Source organism: Pyrus communis, chromosome 5 (assembly GCF_041283825.1).
Source record: "Pyrus communis isolate YQ-2024b chromosome 5, ASM4128382v1, whole genome shotgun sequence".
In the NCBI taxonomy this organism is placed as follows: domain Eukaryota; kingdom Viridiplantae; phylum Streptophyta; class Magnoliopsida; order Rosales; family Rosaceae; genus Pyrus; species Pyrus communis.
Window position 1 is genome coordinate 533,995 of NC_142569.1, and position 17,843 is coordinate 551,837.

The 17,843-nt window shown below is 34.5% G+C and overlaps 4 protein-coding genes, 1 long non-coding RNA gene and 1 pseudogene across 7 annotated transcripts; 2 read left to right on the plus strand and 4 right to left on the minus strand.

Annotated features, from left to right (window-relative positions):
* Positions 1-84: 84 nt before the first annotated feature.
* LOC137726451 (tropinone reductase-like 3) lies at positions 85-3,883 on the minus strand. Its single transcript, XM_068465385.2, has 6 exons — positions 2,214-3,883; positions 1,352-1,468; positions 996-1,130; positions 676-804; positions 481-582; positions 85-357 (listed from the first exon to the last, which is right to left on the minus strand). Exons 1-6 carry the CDS (start codon positions 2,349-2,351, stop codon positions 208-210), a joined length of 771 nt encoding a protein of 256 aa, XP_068321486.2. The 5' UTR covers positions 2,352-3,883; the 3' UTR covers positions 85-207.
* A 486-nt stretch (positions 3,884-4,369) lies between these two features.
* LOC137726452 (protein PHLOEM PROTEIN 2-LIKE A1) lies at positions 4,370-5,605 on the plus strand. Of its 2 annotated transcripts, none has more exons than XM_088693540.1 (3): positions 4,370-4,549; positions 4,889-5,010; positions 5,096-5,605. In XM_088693540.1, exons 1-3 carry the CDS (start codon positions 4,385-4,387, stop codon positions 5,460-5,462), a joined length of 654 nt encoding a protein of 217 aa, XP_088549666.1. In that variant the 5' UTR covers positions 4,370-4,384; the 3' UTR covers positions 5,463-5,605. The 2 variants fall into 2 exon arrangements, with proteins under 2 accessions (XP_088549666.1, XP_068321487.2); XM_068465386.2 differs by having other exon boundaries at positions 4,391-4,549; positions 4,894-5,010.
* Positions 5,606-5,849: 244 nt separating this feature from the next.
* On the minus strand, positions 5,850-8,095 carry LOC137724392 (phosphatase IMPL1, chloroplastic-like; annotated as a pseudogene). The gene is made up of 5 exons (XR_015962175.1): positions 7,960-8,095; positions 7,474-7,572; positions 7,206-7,321; positions 6,482-6,583; positions 5,850-6,071 (listed from the first exon to the last, which is right to left on the minus strand). The product of XR_015962175.1 is annotated as a phosphatase IMPL1, chloroplastic-like (transcript).
* On the minus strand, positions 8,026-10,359 carry LOC148696503 (EH domain-containing protein 1-like). The gene is made up of 11 exons (XM_088693539.1): positions 10,295-10,359; positions 10,137-10,191; positions 9,962-10,017; positions 9,836-9,875; positions 9,702-9,757; positions 9,369-9,482; positions 9,130-9,232; positions 8,993-9,042; positions 8,745-8,873; positions 8,496-8,636; positions 8,026-8,166 (listed from the first exon to the last, which is right to left on the minus strand). The coding sequence occupies exons 1-11, from the start codon at positions 10,298-10,300 to the stop codon at positions 8,086-8,088; spliced, it is 831 nt and encodes a 276-aa protein (XP_088549665.1). The 5' UTR covers positions 10,301-10,359; the 3' UTR covers positions 8,026-8,085.
* A 953-nt stretch (positions 10,360-11,312) lies between these two features.
* Positions 11,313-11,845, minus strand: LOC148696504 (uncharacterized). The gene is made up of 4 exons (XR_015962070.1): positions 11,716-11,845; positions 11,569-11,608; positions 11,424-11,477; positions 11,313-11,343 (listed from the first exon to the last, which is right to left on the minus strand). It is a non-coding gene; the product is annotated as an uncharacterized LOC148696504 (long non-coding RNA).
* A 5,022-nt stretch (positions 11,846-16,867) lies between these two features.
* Positions 16,868-17,747, plus strand: LOC148696505 (uncharacterized). The gene is made up of 6 exons (XM_088693221.1): positions 16,868-17,007; positions 17,077-17,163; positions 17,271-17,310; positions 17,402-17,455; positions 17,536-17,592; positions 17,678-17,747. Exons 1-6 carry the CDS (start codon positions 16,868-16,870, stop codon positions 17,735-17,737), a joined length of 438 nt encoding a protein of 145 aa, XP_088549347.1. The 3' UTR covers positions 17,738-17,747.
* Positions 17,748-17,843: the final 96 nt, after the last annotated feature.

Consider the following 17,843-nt stretch of genomic DNA (forward strand, 5'->3'; position numbering starts at 1 on the left):
CTCTACTTTCGAGATTTATGTGTATTATTATATCTTCCGGTATCAGATTGGAAAGAATGACGACACATTATGAGACGGCAAAAATTAACGTTGAAAATCGATAGGAGTGAATTTTATTGATATTTGCTTCAAGGTCCAATAGTTATTATGAAAAAAACACTTGTTCTTGTAATGATTCGAGCAAAAACATGTTGATAAAGAAGGGAACTAGAGTCTAGAGGGCATCCCTCCGGCCACAACTATAGTTTCTCCGGTTATGTAAGAAGCATCATCGGATGCCAAAAAGGCAGCGGCAGCAGCCATGTCTCCGGTGGTACCGAGCCTGTTGAGTAACGTCTTCTCCTCGAGGGCCTTCCTCTGCAACAAAATACCATTCGAGTGCAGTCAACCACAAAGGTCAATGGCCATTGCCCAAGATCCGTCGGAAAGGAACTATATATCCCAACGTTGGCCTTTATATATGCGCACATATATACTTACCACGGCATCAGTTTCGGTAATGTATGAAGCAAAGTTTGTAGGAACAAAACCCGGAGCAACACAATTTACACGAGTATCTGGCGCCATGTCACCGGCAAGGGCCTAAAGTAAGACCAGCAAAGAATAAGCTGAAGAAACTGTGTGGCTTCCAGAGCTGAAGAAACAAACGGTGTAAAACAGGAACCACCTACATACCTTGGTTAGCCCAAGAAGGGCTGTTTTAGTGACCCCATACATAGCCATGGCAGCTCCTGGTGGATCGTAGCCAGCAATTGAGGAAATGATAACAACAGAAGAACCTTTCGTCAAGTGCGGAAATGCATCCTGCACATATAATCTAGTATTATAACCTAGCAAACAACACCAAAAATTTATGCATATCGAATATGCGAGGAGAGGACAAAATAAGTCATATAAAAGTCCATATCGGCAACTGTTAATTGCAGCTTGAGCAGAAAATTTCCATGGGAAAAGAGCTCTTGGCTGTTCGATCACGCCTTCCTGTGGCCTTTTACCTTGAGAAGAAGTATAGTAGCTTTGACGTTGATTTCCCATAGCTTGTCAAGCACAGATTCTTGGGTTTGCAATATGGGGTCAACTGATGGATTGGCAGCAGCGTTTGATACTACCACATCTATTTTTCCATATTTCTGCAAACAAATCAGTAAAATTCAAACGTTCAACGGAATGACATTGAAGAATCATTGAAATGGAGAAGTAATTGTTTATAAGGAAAAGAGAGAGACCATCTCATTTGGAAGATGACTCAAATCAGAGGTTGTAATCAAGTATTTTTCGTAGTTTTCTGTTTATATTCCGCGTCTTGCTTCAACAGTGAATGTAAAATCATGGACTCGACGAATGTTCTTACCTGCACAGTCTTGTTGATGAGATTCTTCCTTTGTTGCTCATTTGAAACGTGGCAAACGACTCCCAGCGCCCCAATTCCTTGAGCTTTAAGTTTCTCAACTGCTTCATCAACGTTTTTCTGGAACAATTTGATCAAGCAAGAAAAAATACGCATCAGCACAACCATTAAAAAACAGCATAAAACTCAAAACATGTACCATTTAGCTTGATTGAAGTTCATGATCTGCAGTATTTAACTTTCCTCTCTTCATCTTTCCCGGGGATTAAACAAGAAGGGACTGCTGTTAGAAAGGCTAAGAGCACATTTTGCCAACTTAAAATGACTGAAAACGCTTTTGCTGAAAATATTTAAAGAACCAATCTTAACTAAAAATGCAAGTAAATTTTAGAAAAACATTTAAAAGTGATTATTGAAAGCAGCACGTAATTGGTGTTTTTTTACATAAAGTACTTCAAGTGCTTTTGGATAAAAAATATTTTTTTTTTCTGAATATTTTTAGTCATTTTAAAAGCCTGAATCTTTAAGACTTTTGATCATAGAAGCACGTTTGGAGAGCATTCAGGAAGCACTTCCCGGTGCTTTGTGTAAAGCACTTGGATATTTAATTAAAATAATAAACTATTTCTAACATAAGTACTTATACGCAGAAGTGCTTTCTCGAGAATCTGTCCCAAAAAAGCCTGATTTCATTTTCAGCAATCAACCACACACAACGAAATTCAGCGGTTCAATTTTCGATCCCAATATCCACGGAAACCAGAAAGAAATCAAATTTAACTAAAATTGAAGAAAAACCCAGATGAATTTCATGTAAAAAGGCCAAAGATTCAGTAGGAGAGGATTGATGATGTCGGAGACTGACCTGCTTGCGGGAGGAGATGACGACGGAGGCGCCTTCCAAACCCAGGCGCTCGGCGATGCCGAAGCCGATGCCCTGAGTGGAAGCCGTCACAATCGCTACCTTGCCTTGGAACCTCCTCCCAATCTTCGATTTCTCCATTTTTCTTGGGTTTCTCCGTAACTAGACAGACTTGTTTTCCTTAGCTGAGCAAAGCGCGGGCAGAGACAATATTGCTTCGCTCATCTCTTTTTTTTTCCTTATTTTTTTAACTGACAATTATTGCCTCCTGACACCGAGGAAAACGGTTTAGAAGCCAATTACATACTTACCCGCCTCGTTTGGCTGTTCGTATAACAAACCGGATTGTACTAATAATTCGAAGTCACTGTTTGGTGTGTTTATGTACCAAATAGTCACCGAATAATTAATCTGACCCTACCAGTTTTATACGGCACATGCTCACTTATTTATCCTCTCCACAACTTCCGTGGTATTAGTCGGGTTCTTCGTTTTTTTCCAACAATCTCCCGTTCGCTGCACATTGTCCATGAAGTCCTTCCCATGGACTGGATCTAATCGAAGGACTGACAATTGTAGAAATGGAAAAGATAAAGACTGAATTGGCCATCCCAGAGATTCCACTACCACCCTTCTCCTTTGTCTCCTCTCCACCCTTCGAATTTGGAATTGAAAGTTATGGCAATGATTTGAGATTTCCACCAGCCTTCTCTCTTCTTCATCTTCTGTCTCAATTTGATTTATTGGAATTGCAAAGAAAAGGCTTTTTTCTTAATCTTGAGATATAAATAGGACAAACCGGCTATATCACTATGCATAAAATTGAAATTATTAAAATACCCATATATAAATACTAAAAATTATCAACTCATTGCATTACTTTTCTCGGGAGAAAGGGAAGCAGAGAGAGCTCTACATTTTTGGGTTCTGAGCTCAAATTACGAAGAAAAGAAAGTTCAAAGAGAGGCGAGAAGAGTGAGCTAGATTTTGGGTTGGCCTTATACTTTTGATTTTGAACAAAGGGATGCGAGAGAGGTGAGAGGAGTGAGCTGGGTTTTGTACCATATTTTCTGTTTTGATTGGAAAATTCTATTTTTTCTGGCGACTGAAGCTTCGGCAGACATAGTAAGGTAGGGTGTTTAGTTCCAAGTTTCTATATCAATTATTTATGGAATAAATGGGTTATTTGTAAGATGAATTAACACTTAGAAGTTAAATTAGGGTTTGTGTCTCATGTTGGAGCCTATGGGTTGTGGAATAAACTTTACTTTTTGATGTGCTACAAATTGGGATGGAATAATTTCTAACTAACTTTTACCTGTTGTGGTTTACTAATACATCTATTTATTGATGTAGCACTACTCGGACCTCTGCTGAAAACTTACAGTAATCACTTGCAAATTCAAATATTACTTTATAAGTTGGGAATAATATATCGGATATGATGCATTATCTGAGAATGAAAGCTATTCTTCTACATAATGGAATATATACAATCAACAAACAAAAACTTTAGCATATGGAATAAAAGGCTTTTTCAAAGGTGTTTTCCAATCTAGTGATTTCCCACATGGTCAAAATTTCAAAGTAAAATAAAAGGAATTCATGGTTGATATCTACATTTAAAAGAATAAAAGGTTTGCAACGCAAGGCATATTTCTTATGCATTATCTGAGAATGAATGTTATTCTTCTGTATAATGGAATATATACGATCCATAAACAAAAGCTTTAGCATATGGAATAAAAGGCTTTTTCGAAAGTTCTTTCCAATCTAGTGCTTTCCCACATGGTTGAAATTCCAACGTAAAATCAAAGGAATTCATGCTTGATATCTACATTTTAAAGAATAAAAGATTTGCAACGCAATGCATCTTTCTTCTGCATTATCTGAGAATGAATGCTATTCTTTTGCATAATGCAATATACACGATCAGCAAACAAAAGCTTTAGCATATGGAATAAAAGGCTTTTTCAAAATTGCTTTCCAATCTAGGGCTTTCCCACAGGTCGAAATTCCAAAGTAAAATAAAAGGAATTCATGTTTGATATCTACATTTCAAAGAATAAAAGGTTCGCAACGCAAGGCATCTTTCTTATTCTCATCCGCATGTTGCGGGGACTTGTGGAAATGACTGGCTTAGCCCTGTCTTCCTACGTATATATAGTGAAAACATGATTGAAGAACTGCACGAAGAGATGGAACCGGCAGCAAATACGTCGTTCCCACATAAGTATCAAGACATTCTAGGAGATTTTAAAGCACGTATCGACACGTCCTCACCTGAAAATGTCCGTTTGGCGCTCGGAGGAACAGGAATTTTCGACCAACAGAGAAAGGTGAAATCCATGCATTTAACTTTTTGACAATTTTAAAAAGAATTTCCCACTCTTTGTTTTTCAGTTTTTTGTGTGAAATTATCTAAATGCTTCAGAAACGTCACTGAAGTTTAGCACACTCGTTTTCTGCGTCTGGACACACCTGTTTGTTTATTGCATTAGAATATTTGTTTAAACAAAAGGAGAATCAATTAAAGGGCAGAAATAAACAGGACGTGCAACAGAAGAAAATGGGTGTGCGAAAATCATTGCCTTTTAAATATATTAAAAGATGAACTCTTAACACAACTTGAAACACAACAATCATGTTTATCCCATTATTTTCTGGACTATTATTAGCATAGGTATTGGGTTGATGAAAAGGGCAGGAACTGTTTTATGGTGTATGCAAGAGCTCTCAGAATCGCTTGGAGTGGAAACAGACGTCAGTGGCGCTGGTACACCGAGAGAGAAAACAACAGGTACCGAAAACTTGAATCCGTATATCACAATTGATATTGGTTACTGCTGTATAGTAATCGGTCCTAACTTAGGGTTTAACTGCAGCGATGTCCTCGTTGAGGTTGCTGAACTGTTACGTGCATATTGGCTAGAAGTGCACGGGGTTTTTGAGACCGGGTACCTGACACCCGGTACTAAGTATGAAGTTTCATATGTGATCAAGATGAAGGAACCAAGCTCCGGATGGGATGATAAGGTCGACTTCAGCCTCACTCTCCCTCAGAACCCGACGAGGGGCCTGAATATCAATAAAACAGATCTGAAGCAGATATCAAGGGACGATTGGATTTCTATACGTGTTGACGAATTTACATCTGGGCAATCTGGCAAGATGGATTTTATGCTCCGTCAACCTGGGAGACTGAAGACAGGGCTTGTTATCAAGGGTGTCACCATTCGTCCTACAACCTAAGTTGCAGAGGACCCAGCAACTTCCATTACGAGCAGAGAAATAACGTTCTGATTTTTATTTTATTAAAGCAGAAATAAGACGAGTGCGTATGTAAGAAATGATCGGAACAGAATAATAATGAAGGGATGATACACTTTTAACTAGTGCCCAAATTCACATTTTTCTTTCTGCTTCAGTAAAGAGAGAGCAGTGATTTCACATAGGACCAATTCTTGACGATAAAGATCGATCCATGATCGTTATCGACGATTATTTCTGAATTACAGCAATTCACAGCTATTCCACTTGCCTAAAGCAACATAGGAAAACATGCTATGCTGTACAAAAACCCCTAAAGCAAAATTCATATCAGGAAAGGAAGACATGCTGAGATATAACAGACATATCACGCGCTTGAAATGCACTTTACAGCGAAAGTCACCAATGAAACAATGAGAGACCACCTTCCTGTGGAAGGTATCTTCTCAGCACGATTGGCAAAAACAAAGAAAAAATGAACTGTCAGGCGCATCAAATGTCTGTTGTGTAATCTTCGGGCTTGTACCACGATGAAAAATCGATTCCTTTGCTCTTCAATTTCTCTGTTGCAGGTGCAACCCTCTCTAAGAGCTGCATTTTACAAAAATTAAATTCTAGAATTATTTCTTTAAAACCACTAGTGCATTTAATATGATTACAATCTACCGGCGTCTTTTACAGGAAACTATAGCACCACTAAGAGCTCTGTTATGGACTTACAGTAAACATCTGCTCTACTCACCTCCCCCCGACCTACCCTAACACAAAAATTGGAGGAAAAATATGGAAGGGGAAAGGAAAGCTTGCCACTTCATGAGTAGAAATATACATCAAGTTAGGGAAACTGAATTGGCCTTTGACTCATCGTAAATGGTTATACAACTAGTAAACAAGATTGGTGGTAGTAACAGAAAGGCAATGAAAAGTTAAGATCTTGCATTCTATAACCGTGGTTCGATTTTAACACGTAAGGTTTTGCAATTAGATTCTGGAAGACTAACCTTGCCATGCAGCACACAGTTGGATAACAAGATAGATCTATCAAATAAAGAAAATTTTCCGCCATCCATGCACGTAACCTTTCCACCTGCCTCTTCAACTATCTACTCAAAATTGCAATAATAAATTCTATGAATACTTGAAATCACACTTCTGGATGCCACGATTCTGCAGAGAGAAAAGTGAACTATAATTTTCATGCATCAGTTTAAGCATCTTGTCACAAGAGATTGTCCGAAGCAACACTTCCAAACACTTGCCATAAAAACGTAAAGGATATGTCTAATGACAGAAAGTCTATTATATGTATATTCTTCCAGCGTAAATTGTTACATTATTTTGTAATGTGCTCGATTTCCGATGTATACTTTGAGATATCACAACTCTTTCCAGGTATTCAACAAGAAAAAATAAAAAGAAATAACCCATGTATAAGAAAGTGTCAATGATTATTTAGGCTCTCGTAACAAAGTAAAAACAAAATCGAAAAGAAAAACCTGAACAATATGTCATATATGCAAATAAAAAATCAGACCAAATTGCTTTAGGGAAAGCAAAAAAAAAACTAAAATTGAGAGATATAAAACAAAAATCTCTGCCGATGTATTATGTTTCCACAAACCCAAACCAAGAAGGTATTCAATTGAGTGTTATAACAATAGACTTCCAAATATTACTATTCCACAAACACCAAACAAATGCATTTATGAGAAGACAAAACATTACCAAAACACCAGCTGCCGTATCCCATGGCTTTAGTCGATATTCCCAGTGTGGGCTTCTACAATCCGAAGAGCTACATGGCACATGTCTACCGCAGCTGCACTGAGCCTTCTCACACCCTAAACATTACGATGTAGGGATAAAACCAAGGGGGAAAAAAGAGTTAAAGTCATAAACATGAAGAGAGAGAGAGAGAGGGAATAGGAAGTTAATTAATCCTAAAGCTAAAGCTCAAATAAAATTGCTTAGAACTAAAACGAAAGGTTATTACCCTGCTGATGTCGGTGAACTCTTTAAATAACTCTATGTTGGTGATCCATACGTCATCTTGTTCATAACCAAATCCAGTAACAAGAAGAGATCGTCCCACCTGAAATATGGAAGAGTACGAGCCTAAATAAATAAAAATTTGGTTTCTCCTTTACACAGTAAGCAATACACGAGATAGCTCATCCTTCTCTCTAATACCTTTTCTAGTTTCTAACTTGCTACCTTTATGCCTAACATTAATTCTGGTGGTGGTTGGAATTTCTGAAGAAAATAGGGTAAGGATAATCACAGCCTAAGGTACGTTATGATTTTGTACTTTTGTTTATTGCATTCTAGTACAAAGGAATAGCAATAAGTGTTAATCAATATACCTTTGCAAACTTCTAACATCCAATAAGATCGAACTTAGTCATCGGCCAAAAGTAACATGATTCGACATAGTTATTGATTTCAAAATTCTTTTTCTTCTGATAAAAGAAATACTAACCTCATCAGTTTGGCTCACGTGAATTCTTTGGCCATTACAAAATGCTCCCCCTCCTATCATAACACAGATTATCGATCGAGCTCAACATCAATAGTACACTTAGAAAATCAATTAAGGCTAAGGCAACTATTTAAGCAGAACTTCCATAACAGCACTAGCAGAAAAAATGCAGGTATTCCAACACATGGGGCCCCCAACGAACTCTATCTGAAAATATAAACAGAAAACCAACATGTTAATTTCCACTATGTCAGTCATAGACGTTATAGTATAAGAAGATTTTTGGTCCACATCCTATCAGTTCGAGCTTTTGAAAATAATGGTAAATAAATAATATTTATCATGGTAACAGAACAAGAGATCCTGAACTCAAATCATCGCATTGCAACCTTGCAATGTAAGTTGAAGACACTTTTGACTCTAATAATGAGGCCCACATGTGAAGGGAAGTACTAGAAAATCAAATAGACATCTTAACATATCATGCAATCATGCAAGCAACATGTAAAATAAAATCTACTATATGTGATCAGTACCACGGCAGCAGCAACAGGTCTTCCTCGAAATAAAAATCCAACAGAAACTGCAAAGCTAGGATAACCATGTTCAAAATTTGTTGTTTGCTGTTCTCCAGATAGAACTCCAGGGGTGTCTACAAATGTAATTTCATCTAGCAACTATAACCATAGAAAAGGAAGATTAACACAATCCAAGAGGAAGATTATGGTGACAAAATCAGCAGAAATGCTATATAAATAGAAGATTACAAAAATTTCAAAACTCACTGGATGTGGCATTTGTGAACACTCAAATTTTGACAAAAATGCACCTCCGAAAGTTGTTAGACCACTGAAAGGCATGTCTGCATGAACAACTATAGTATTTCCGGGAATACTCCTCTCATCAGGTCCAGACTGAGAACAGAATTACGATCAACAATTAGAATTACCAAAAACATTTAACAATAAACCTCAGAGAGTATAAAGAAAAATGATAAACTTTTAGAAGTAGACCGGGTGATTAGCAATTATACCATCACTACAACGAATCTATCTGTAGTAGGTTCTGGTCCAATGTGAGCTCCTGTTCCAACAAGCGAATGTTAAACCCTTCAACGCTGAGGTTGTCAATTAATCATTTCAAAAATAAAATAGAGATAACTTAACCAACCTGGATAGTTGCATCGTAACAAATGTTTAATAAATGTTGTTTTCCCAGTTGAATACTGACCCAAAAGCATGACCATAGGTTTAGAATCAAAATCACTACTAGTCTGCAAAGAAATAAATCAGCCATAGGTTTAGCAAATGTAGTATCTGAACGAAACAGTGCAAAGAAGAGCAAAAGGATATTTGATTCCCCAACACACTTTGAAGGATATACATCCAAACATATAGAAGTCCACTCACCAATGATGGAGATGCAAAATCGTTGAAACGATATGGAAGTTCCAAGGGCTGTAGTTTCTCATTGTACATTCTCTTCAAGCCATGAACAATAGATGTCACAGCATTAAGGGGGAGCTGAAGAAAAACGTTTTAAATAGTCAGGCAATAAGGAAAGAGAAGGCATCCCTCCATTAATATGTAAAAACAAGTTGATTATCGGTGACAAAAATGATAAAATGTTTCAATCGAATAAGTAAAGAAACTTGTTAAGGAGATTGTTTAACTCATGAAAAAACGAACGACAAGTATAAAAATACAGCAATAGTCAATGGCACAATGGACATCTGATCTTACTTTCTTTGCTGATTTTGAACCAAACCGCAGAACTGATGGTTGAAATTGAGCGGTTCCTACATCATTTCCAACGAAGACTTCAGTACAAGATTATAACAAGTATATTCCCAAAAAAGTTGGATGCATTTTCTAACCGTTTACTTCAACTCCATATGTTGTTAAACTCTTAGTTTTCTGTTAGTACAGAATCGAGAAAATAATAAGTGAAAGTCACAATGTATGTTATAAAGTCAAAAGGGAGGGAAAGGGAAGATACTCACAGCTACCAAATCATCCAAACCTTCTATAACTGGAGGTTTAATGTTTTCCCAATCAACTGCAATTGAACGTGAATAACTTGAGGAACAAATCGAATGAGACCTAGATAAAATGTATATGTTGGATTCTTCCACATTTACAAAAACAGAAAATACGATATTAAACAAACTTTCTTGCCTGTAGTTTTGAGGATGTCGGGGGTTAATTCATGGTCTTGTGCTAAAGAAATCATCTATCAAATTCAACCACAAATGAGGGAAAGATTTTATGGCAATTTTCAATCGCCTAATACAACATACACTAACAAAGAAATATATCCAAAAATCATGCAGAACCTGCATTGCAGTAACGAACTCCGAAAACCCTAAAAATCCCTGTCGTTTCGTATCAGTAATCGCCCAAACCTTGAATGATAAATGAGAAAACAAAAGGTGAGTTCCAAACAATCATGCCCTAATCCCAAATACAATCAAATTAACTTCCAATACATATAGACCGATGGGTAAAACCATAGAATCGTACTTTCCTAGTCGAAAATTATAGTTTTGGTACTACTTACGGAAAAGATAAAAGCATTTTCTCACAACCAAAATCACTTTTGACAATGACTGGCACAAAATTTAGAAGTGCTTCTGAGCAACTGTAACGTGCTTTCAAATAAGTACTTGGACTTTTAACAAAGATTTCACAGTATTTTTACCAATGTTCAACATTAGAGCATGGGCCAGGCTACGTAGTTCCAATTGCTTGAGTTGAAGAAAGGTTGATGAGATAATGGTGTTACCGTACAATCATCCCATCATTCCAAAGTGATAATGGTGTTATCGCATGCCATATTGTCATATTGCCACATTTGTTGAATAATTTAGGAGCATATATTCCATCCAATTTGCACATATGTGAGTAATCTCTCATACATTTTTTACTATTTTTTCTTTAAAACAACAACGAAGATAAAATGGGAAACATATACTATTTATAAATAAAAAAATTTGAAAATATGACATGTAATTTGATTTCTAAATACATATTGACAACACTTAATGTCCTTAAATCAAAATGTTTCAGATTCATAAGTTTTCAATCAAAGTTATAGGCTAGCTAGGGATGAACTCCTAATATATGAAGCAAAGCAAAATATGGACAACATGTACATATGTAAACATAGCGCCTACGTGTGAAATCAAAGCCATGCTTGCCACCCATTTGCTTGCACTTGAGCTTTAGATTTTCATGGTTAATCTGCAAGCAATGATGATAAAATAAAAAGTCTAACTATAATGCACAATCCTAACTATAAAGATTGTAAGCAACTTAACCTAAATACCTTTAAGTTTGACAATTTTCTCATGACAATACTTTTACTCCAGTTACTTGTAGAATACTGAAAGATAAATATATTTGTCAAGTTTGAGGTAACAAATTGTAACAATATTTACAAAATTAAATAATAAGAAATATTACCTTAATCTTGTACTTCAACCTTTGTACTTTGAGACGGGTGTGATGCTTGTAAAACTGACAAAAAATGCAATTTTATTTATATTTGAAAATTGAATGCAATTTGAATTTATAGTATACTTTTGTATGAAAATAAGAGAAGACTTACCGTATTTAGAAAAGTTGTTTGGCCACTGTTAATCTTTTTTCTGCACCCATAAATTGTTTTATTTTATTTTATAATTTGAGATAATTAATTTGTAGAATGATATAGAGAATGCCATTAAAAATAAATAGGTAAGAAATGGTGTTGTACCTTATTTGTTGGACTTTATTCCAAATACGTATGATCTGAGGAGTTGTTGAAGGTTTTAATTCTTCCACAGCCTTTTTCATGCGCCACCTATATATTGAAGGTATATATAATGTTAGATTTCTTGTAATAAATTTGTATATAATTTAGGATACATATTGCTCATGCTTCTTCTTTTTCCACTCTTTGAGAATCAGTTGGCTTAGATCAGTAGTTTTTACTCCGACAGATATCTCCCAACCAGGTGTAAAAATACAGACACGTCTGTTTGAGATCTTATCAATAGGTTCCTTCTTCATTTTTTGTGGGTATTCTTGTAAATATCCTAAGAATGAAAACAAATAATTTTTAAAATTACCATAGCACACGTATAGCACATTAAGATAATCAAAATTGAAATTCACAATCTGACCAAAATTTAAAAAACGCACAATGAAGATTTCAAAGGAAGAAATTAAAAAACCCAACTGAAGCTAAATCTGGGAATCATACAATTACATATTATGCTTACATGGAAATGTGTAAAATGAGTACAACCATGCAGGGAAAGGAAGTGAAAACCCACCAATCTCGTACGACTGTGCTTCCATCACCATGCTTCTAGTATCCAATTAATGACAGCATGCATGCTAAAATTTGACGGAGATGGGGATTGAGCTCATATCATTTACAAACACAAAATAAAAAAGATCAAAGAAAAAGAACAACTTAGAGAAATGAAGGCAGAGCAAAAAAAAAAAGGGGAGTATAAGATTTGGCCACATAATCAAAGGAGATGGGGAGTACATATAATAATATTGTAGCCGGAATGGAACAAATGGGAATGTACGTGGGAACTAAGAAATTACTGCTTGGTAGTGGGAGAAGTTCACCGTTTTTTTTTAAACTAACGATAACCTCTATCCCTTTTCTCCCACATTATTATTATTATTTTTAATATAATTTTGTTAGATATTAATATCTCCTCCTAAAATGGAGGGGATACGTTCCTGTCCATTTATTTTTTTAAAACTTTTTCTTCCTTTTTTTCTTCCAATAAAACAAATTTTAATTTTATGTTTAATATTTGTCTCCTAAAATGGAGAGCAGTTACGTTGTTTTTGTTTAATATAATTTTGTTAGATATTTTTAATATAATTTTGTTAGATATTAATATTTCCTTCTAAAATGGAGGAGAAGTTATTCACAACATTCCTGTTGTTTTATTTGTTTTTTCGTTTCCTTTTTTTTTTTCCAATATAACAAATTTTAATTTTTCTGTTTAATATCTCTCTCTCCTAAAATGGAGAGCACTTATTCACTATGTTGCTTTTTTTTTTTACTTAATTTTTTAATATTTCTCTCCTAAAATGATGTTCAGTACAATTATCTCTGACTTTAATATCTCATCCTAAAATGGAAGAGTTATTCATCACGTCCCCTACTTTTATTTGTTTCTTTTTGTTTAATATAATTTTGTGAGATATTAATATCTCATCCTCAAATGGAGGAGTTACCATCACGTCCCTTTACTTTTATTTGTTGTTTGTTTGTTTAATAATCTAAAATATAGCGAGAACTGTACTAATCAAAATGGAAGCATAAACATTCTAAGAAATATTTGTTAAAAATCATGCATCAAGAAATTAAGGTGAATAAAAGAGAAGAATAACTAAAAAAGAAACCCGGCTAGTCAAAATTTTTTTGAGGCGCTTTCCCATAGATATCTATTTAAAAAACCACACGATAAATGCTCATAGCAGTTTCAAAAATGATGCCACATTCATCATCTTCTCTTCCGAATGGTTTTGCCATTTTAGTTTGGATTATCTATTTTTTTTCTATTTGTTTTAATTTGTTTTATTTTTAATATTTTTTTGTTGCCTTTTTATTATTTATCTCTCTCTCCTCTCCATAACTACTAACTTTTAGAGGATAATTATCATGATTTTTTTATTTTAATTACCATGTTTTGTTTCCAACTCAGATTGTGGAATTCTATGGGGGAGAAAACTGCCCACTACCGCTTAGCAGTTGAGAGGCTTAAGCACATCTACTTGTTTTTCTTCTTTTTTTTCAATTTTCCGTTTTCTTTTCCAATACTTTTTGAATTTTGTTTTTTATTTATTTATTTATATTTTCTTTCTACTGTAACCTTCTTTGTTACATATATGGTAAAGATAGTTTTTTTTTTTTTTTTTTTTCTAATTTGTGTTTTTGAACTGCCCACTACTGCTTAGCAGTTTATGAGGGTTAACTGTTAAGCACGTCTATTTATAGATTTTTTTTTATTTGTTTTCTATTCAGTAATGGTTGTTTACGAATTTATCCTTATTTTCGAAACATTTTTGGATTTCAATTGTGAAGAAAATGAAAGGGCTTTCTTGGCATTTTTGAAAGCTTCACCAAACTGCCATTCTCACTTTATATATATATATAGATAAAGTGAGAGCCCCAGTTTGGTGAAGCATTCAGAAATACCAAGAAAGCCCCTTTGTTTTCTTCACAATCCAAATCCAGAAAAATCGGAAAATGGGGACAAACTGGTAAAAAAACATAAAGGGACAGATGCGTTAAAAAAAACAAGAAAAAAACGAAAAAAAAAATGTTGGGAAATTGAGGAAAGAAACGTGGGAGAGAGACTGCAGTTTTCAGTTTACAGACTCTAACGTTATTGTAAAATCTGATGGAATAAGAAAAAATTACCAAATACGTTTAGAATTAGAAAATTTTGAAAAAAAATTGAGGAAAGAAACGTGGGAGAGACTGCAGTTTTCAAACTGCTTTCAATTTACAGAAGGAGAGAACAAACATGGAAGACACAAATTCAACGCAAATCAATTTTCAAAGAAAAAGAAAAAGAAAAAAAAGTGATATAATGAATTTTTAAAAATGAGATCAAATGAATTTAACCCAACCAACCAACACCGTTCCTCCTCCATTTTAGGAGAGCAAGAGTGTTTAATATCTCACTAAAATAAAAATAAGAAAATACAAAATATAACGCGGTCATAGTATTGTAACAAAAAACAGAAACTTAAAATTATTTTTATTGAAAAAATGAAAAAGAAAAGACGTGACCAACTCCATTCCTCCTTCATTTTCGGAGAGGGCTCGGCTAATATCTCATAGTAATATTGTTAAAAAAACAGAAACCTAAAATTTGTTCTATTGAAAAATTAAAAAAAAAAAAAGGACGTGACCAACTCCACTCCTCCCTCTCTCTCCTCTCCGTTTGTTCAATCGTGCAGAGGTCAGTATCAAAGAGAAAGAGAAATTTATAATGAGTTAATTACTCATCTTTAATATTTAATCTTTAATATTAGAAAGCCAGCAATCAACTTTGGTGTCTCAAGACTTCACCAAAAAATTGTAGACTAAAATAACCCTCAAACAAAAAAAAACAAAAACCGACACAATATAATACATCAGAATACAAAAATATAAAATTTGTTTTATTAATAGAAAAAGAAAAAGAAACAGATAACTCCTCCATTTTAGGAGAGAGAACAACCAACGTGGGGAGAAAAATCTTCAGGATTAGCACGTTTAATTTTCAAACTGCATAGCAGTTTCCATACAGTTTTCAAACTCACACAACCTTTTATCATAACTTCTCTGTTGCATTTGGACTAAAAAGCCCCCCAAACAAAAAAAAAATTACAACTAACAACATCAAAAGGGTTATAATCTGCAAGGACATTTTGATACAAAAACATATCAGATAATCAAAGGAAAAAAGATAAAATAATTAGATAAAATAAAAAAAAGAAAAAAGAAAAAAAAGAGATAAGATAAAATTAAAATAACGTGGGAGGAAGAATCACCATGTTCTGCATGTTTAATTTTCAAACTGCATAGTAGTTCCCGTTCAGTTTTTAAACTCTCACAGCCTTTCATCATCAGTTCCTGTTCAAAGTTAAAAGATTACAGGAAAAAGGAGATAATTGCCAACGGAAACCAACCCACCCACGTCTATCTTCTATTCCCCCATTTTCTGATCAAACTTCTTCCTCACACAAACCTCTCTATACAATCGATCATTCAAGAGACTCTGTAACCTCCCACAATTCCACGTACAACTCTATTCATTCTGTTTTCTAACTGCAGCCTACCACTCCATATTCTCTCCTTCTTTCACTACTATTTCTCTACAGGTTTTAGTTCTCACCCATTTGCATGCTAAGAATGTACACAAATCGGTAAGTCTCTCTCCCGCGCATTTTCTTTAAATTCGGTTTGGTTTTCTATAATTTGATAAATTTTGGGTTTTTATTTTATTGTAAAATGTAAAATCTGATCTTGGACGTTTGAAATTCTTTCAGGTAGAAAGAACTGCTTTGAAATTCTTTCAGTTTTGGCAAGGCAACTTTTTCCAGATCGATGAACGTTTATATGCGCACCAATTCATTCTTTGTTTTGGTTTCACATACTTTTCGTTCCATTGGTGTTCTATCGATTTGGCTTGGCTTTACTCCAATAGAACTCTATGTGCAGCATCGCAAAGTATCTTTAATTTTATTTCCTCTCTCCACGAATCAAAGGCTTTCAACGTTTCGTTGATGATGCAATTGAAAGGTACGGAATCATGCAAATTCCCAATATTTATGAAGTTTTAGCTTCAATTTCTCTCAAAAAATTCTTTCGTTTGTTATTGTTTTTTAGCAAGTTGTGAGAGCTGGTTGCATAGGAAGAAGGATCAATGAAATCACAAACGTTATGTTCCAATTAATCCAACCTCTTCTCTTCAGTTTTGCTTTTTTCATTCTGTTGGCTCTCTTTTTAGTGTTTGATCGGGTTCTTTTCAGTTCCAAATGCAAAAATAAAGAAGAAATAAATACAGAAACCATATTTTTCCAAACCTTTTGTTTGTATTTCAAGCTATAACTACTCTGATTTTTCCTTCACAAAGGGCAGAAGGATCAATGAAATTACAGACGTAGTGTTCCAATTAATCCAACCACTTCTTTTCAGTTTTGCTTTTTTCATTGTTTATACATTGTCGCATTTCTCCTTATGTGGCCCTCGAGGTTCTTATTCCTTTCTTTAAGAGCTATTGACTTCTGTAAACATAATACCTTTTTGTCCTCTAATGTGATTGTTTTTTCAGGAAGAGATTGAAAAAGATTAAGAGGTGCCCTGAGCAAGATTTCTGTGATTGTCGAAGCCACAAAAAATGAAGAAGGAACCTATTGATAAGATCTCAAACAGACGTGTCTCTATTTTTACACTTGGTTGGGAGATATCTGTCGGAGTAAAAACTACTGATCTAAGCCAACTGATTCTCAAAGAGTGGAAAAAGAAGAAGCATGAGCAGTATGTATCCTAAATTATATACAAATTTGTTACAAGAAATCTAACATTATATATACCTTCAATATATAGGTGGCACATGAAAAAGGCTGTGGAAGAATTAAAACCTTCAACAACTCCTCAGATCATACGTATTTGGAATAAAGTCCAACAAATTAGGTACAACACCATTTCTTACCTATTTATTTTTAATGGCATTCTCTATATCATTCTACAAATTAATTATCTCAAATTATAAAATAAAATAAAACAATTTATGGGTGCAGAAAAAAGATTAACAGTGGCCAAACAACTTTTCTAAATACGGTAAGTCTTCTCTTATTTTCATACAAAAGTATACTATAAATTCAAATTGCATTCAATTTTCAAATATAAATAAAATTACATTTTTTGTCAGTTTTACAAGCATCACACCCGTCTCAAAGTACAAAGGTTGAAGTACAAGATTAAGGTAATATTTCTTATTATTTAATTTTGTAAATATGGTTACAATTTGTTACCTCAAACTTGACAAATATATTTATCTTTCAGTATTCTACAAGTAACTGGAGTAAAAGTATTGCCATGAGAAAATTGTCAAACTTAAAGGTATTTAGGTTAAGTTGCTTACAATCTTTATAGTTGGGATTGTGCATTATAGTTAGACTTCTTATTTTATCATCATTGCTTGCAGATTAACCATGAAAATCTAAAGCATCAAGTGCAAGCAAATGGGTGGCAAGCATGGCTTTGATTTCACACGTAAGCGCTATGTTTACATATGTACATGTTGTCCATATTTTGCTTTGCTTCGTATATTAGGAGTTCATCCCTAGCTAGCCTATAACTTTGATTGAAAA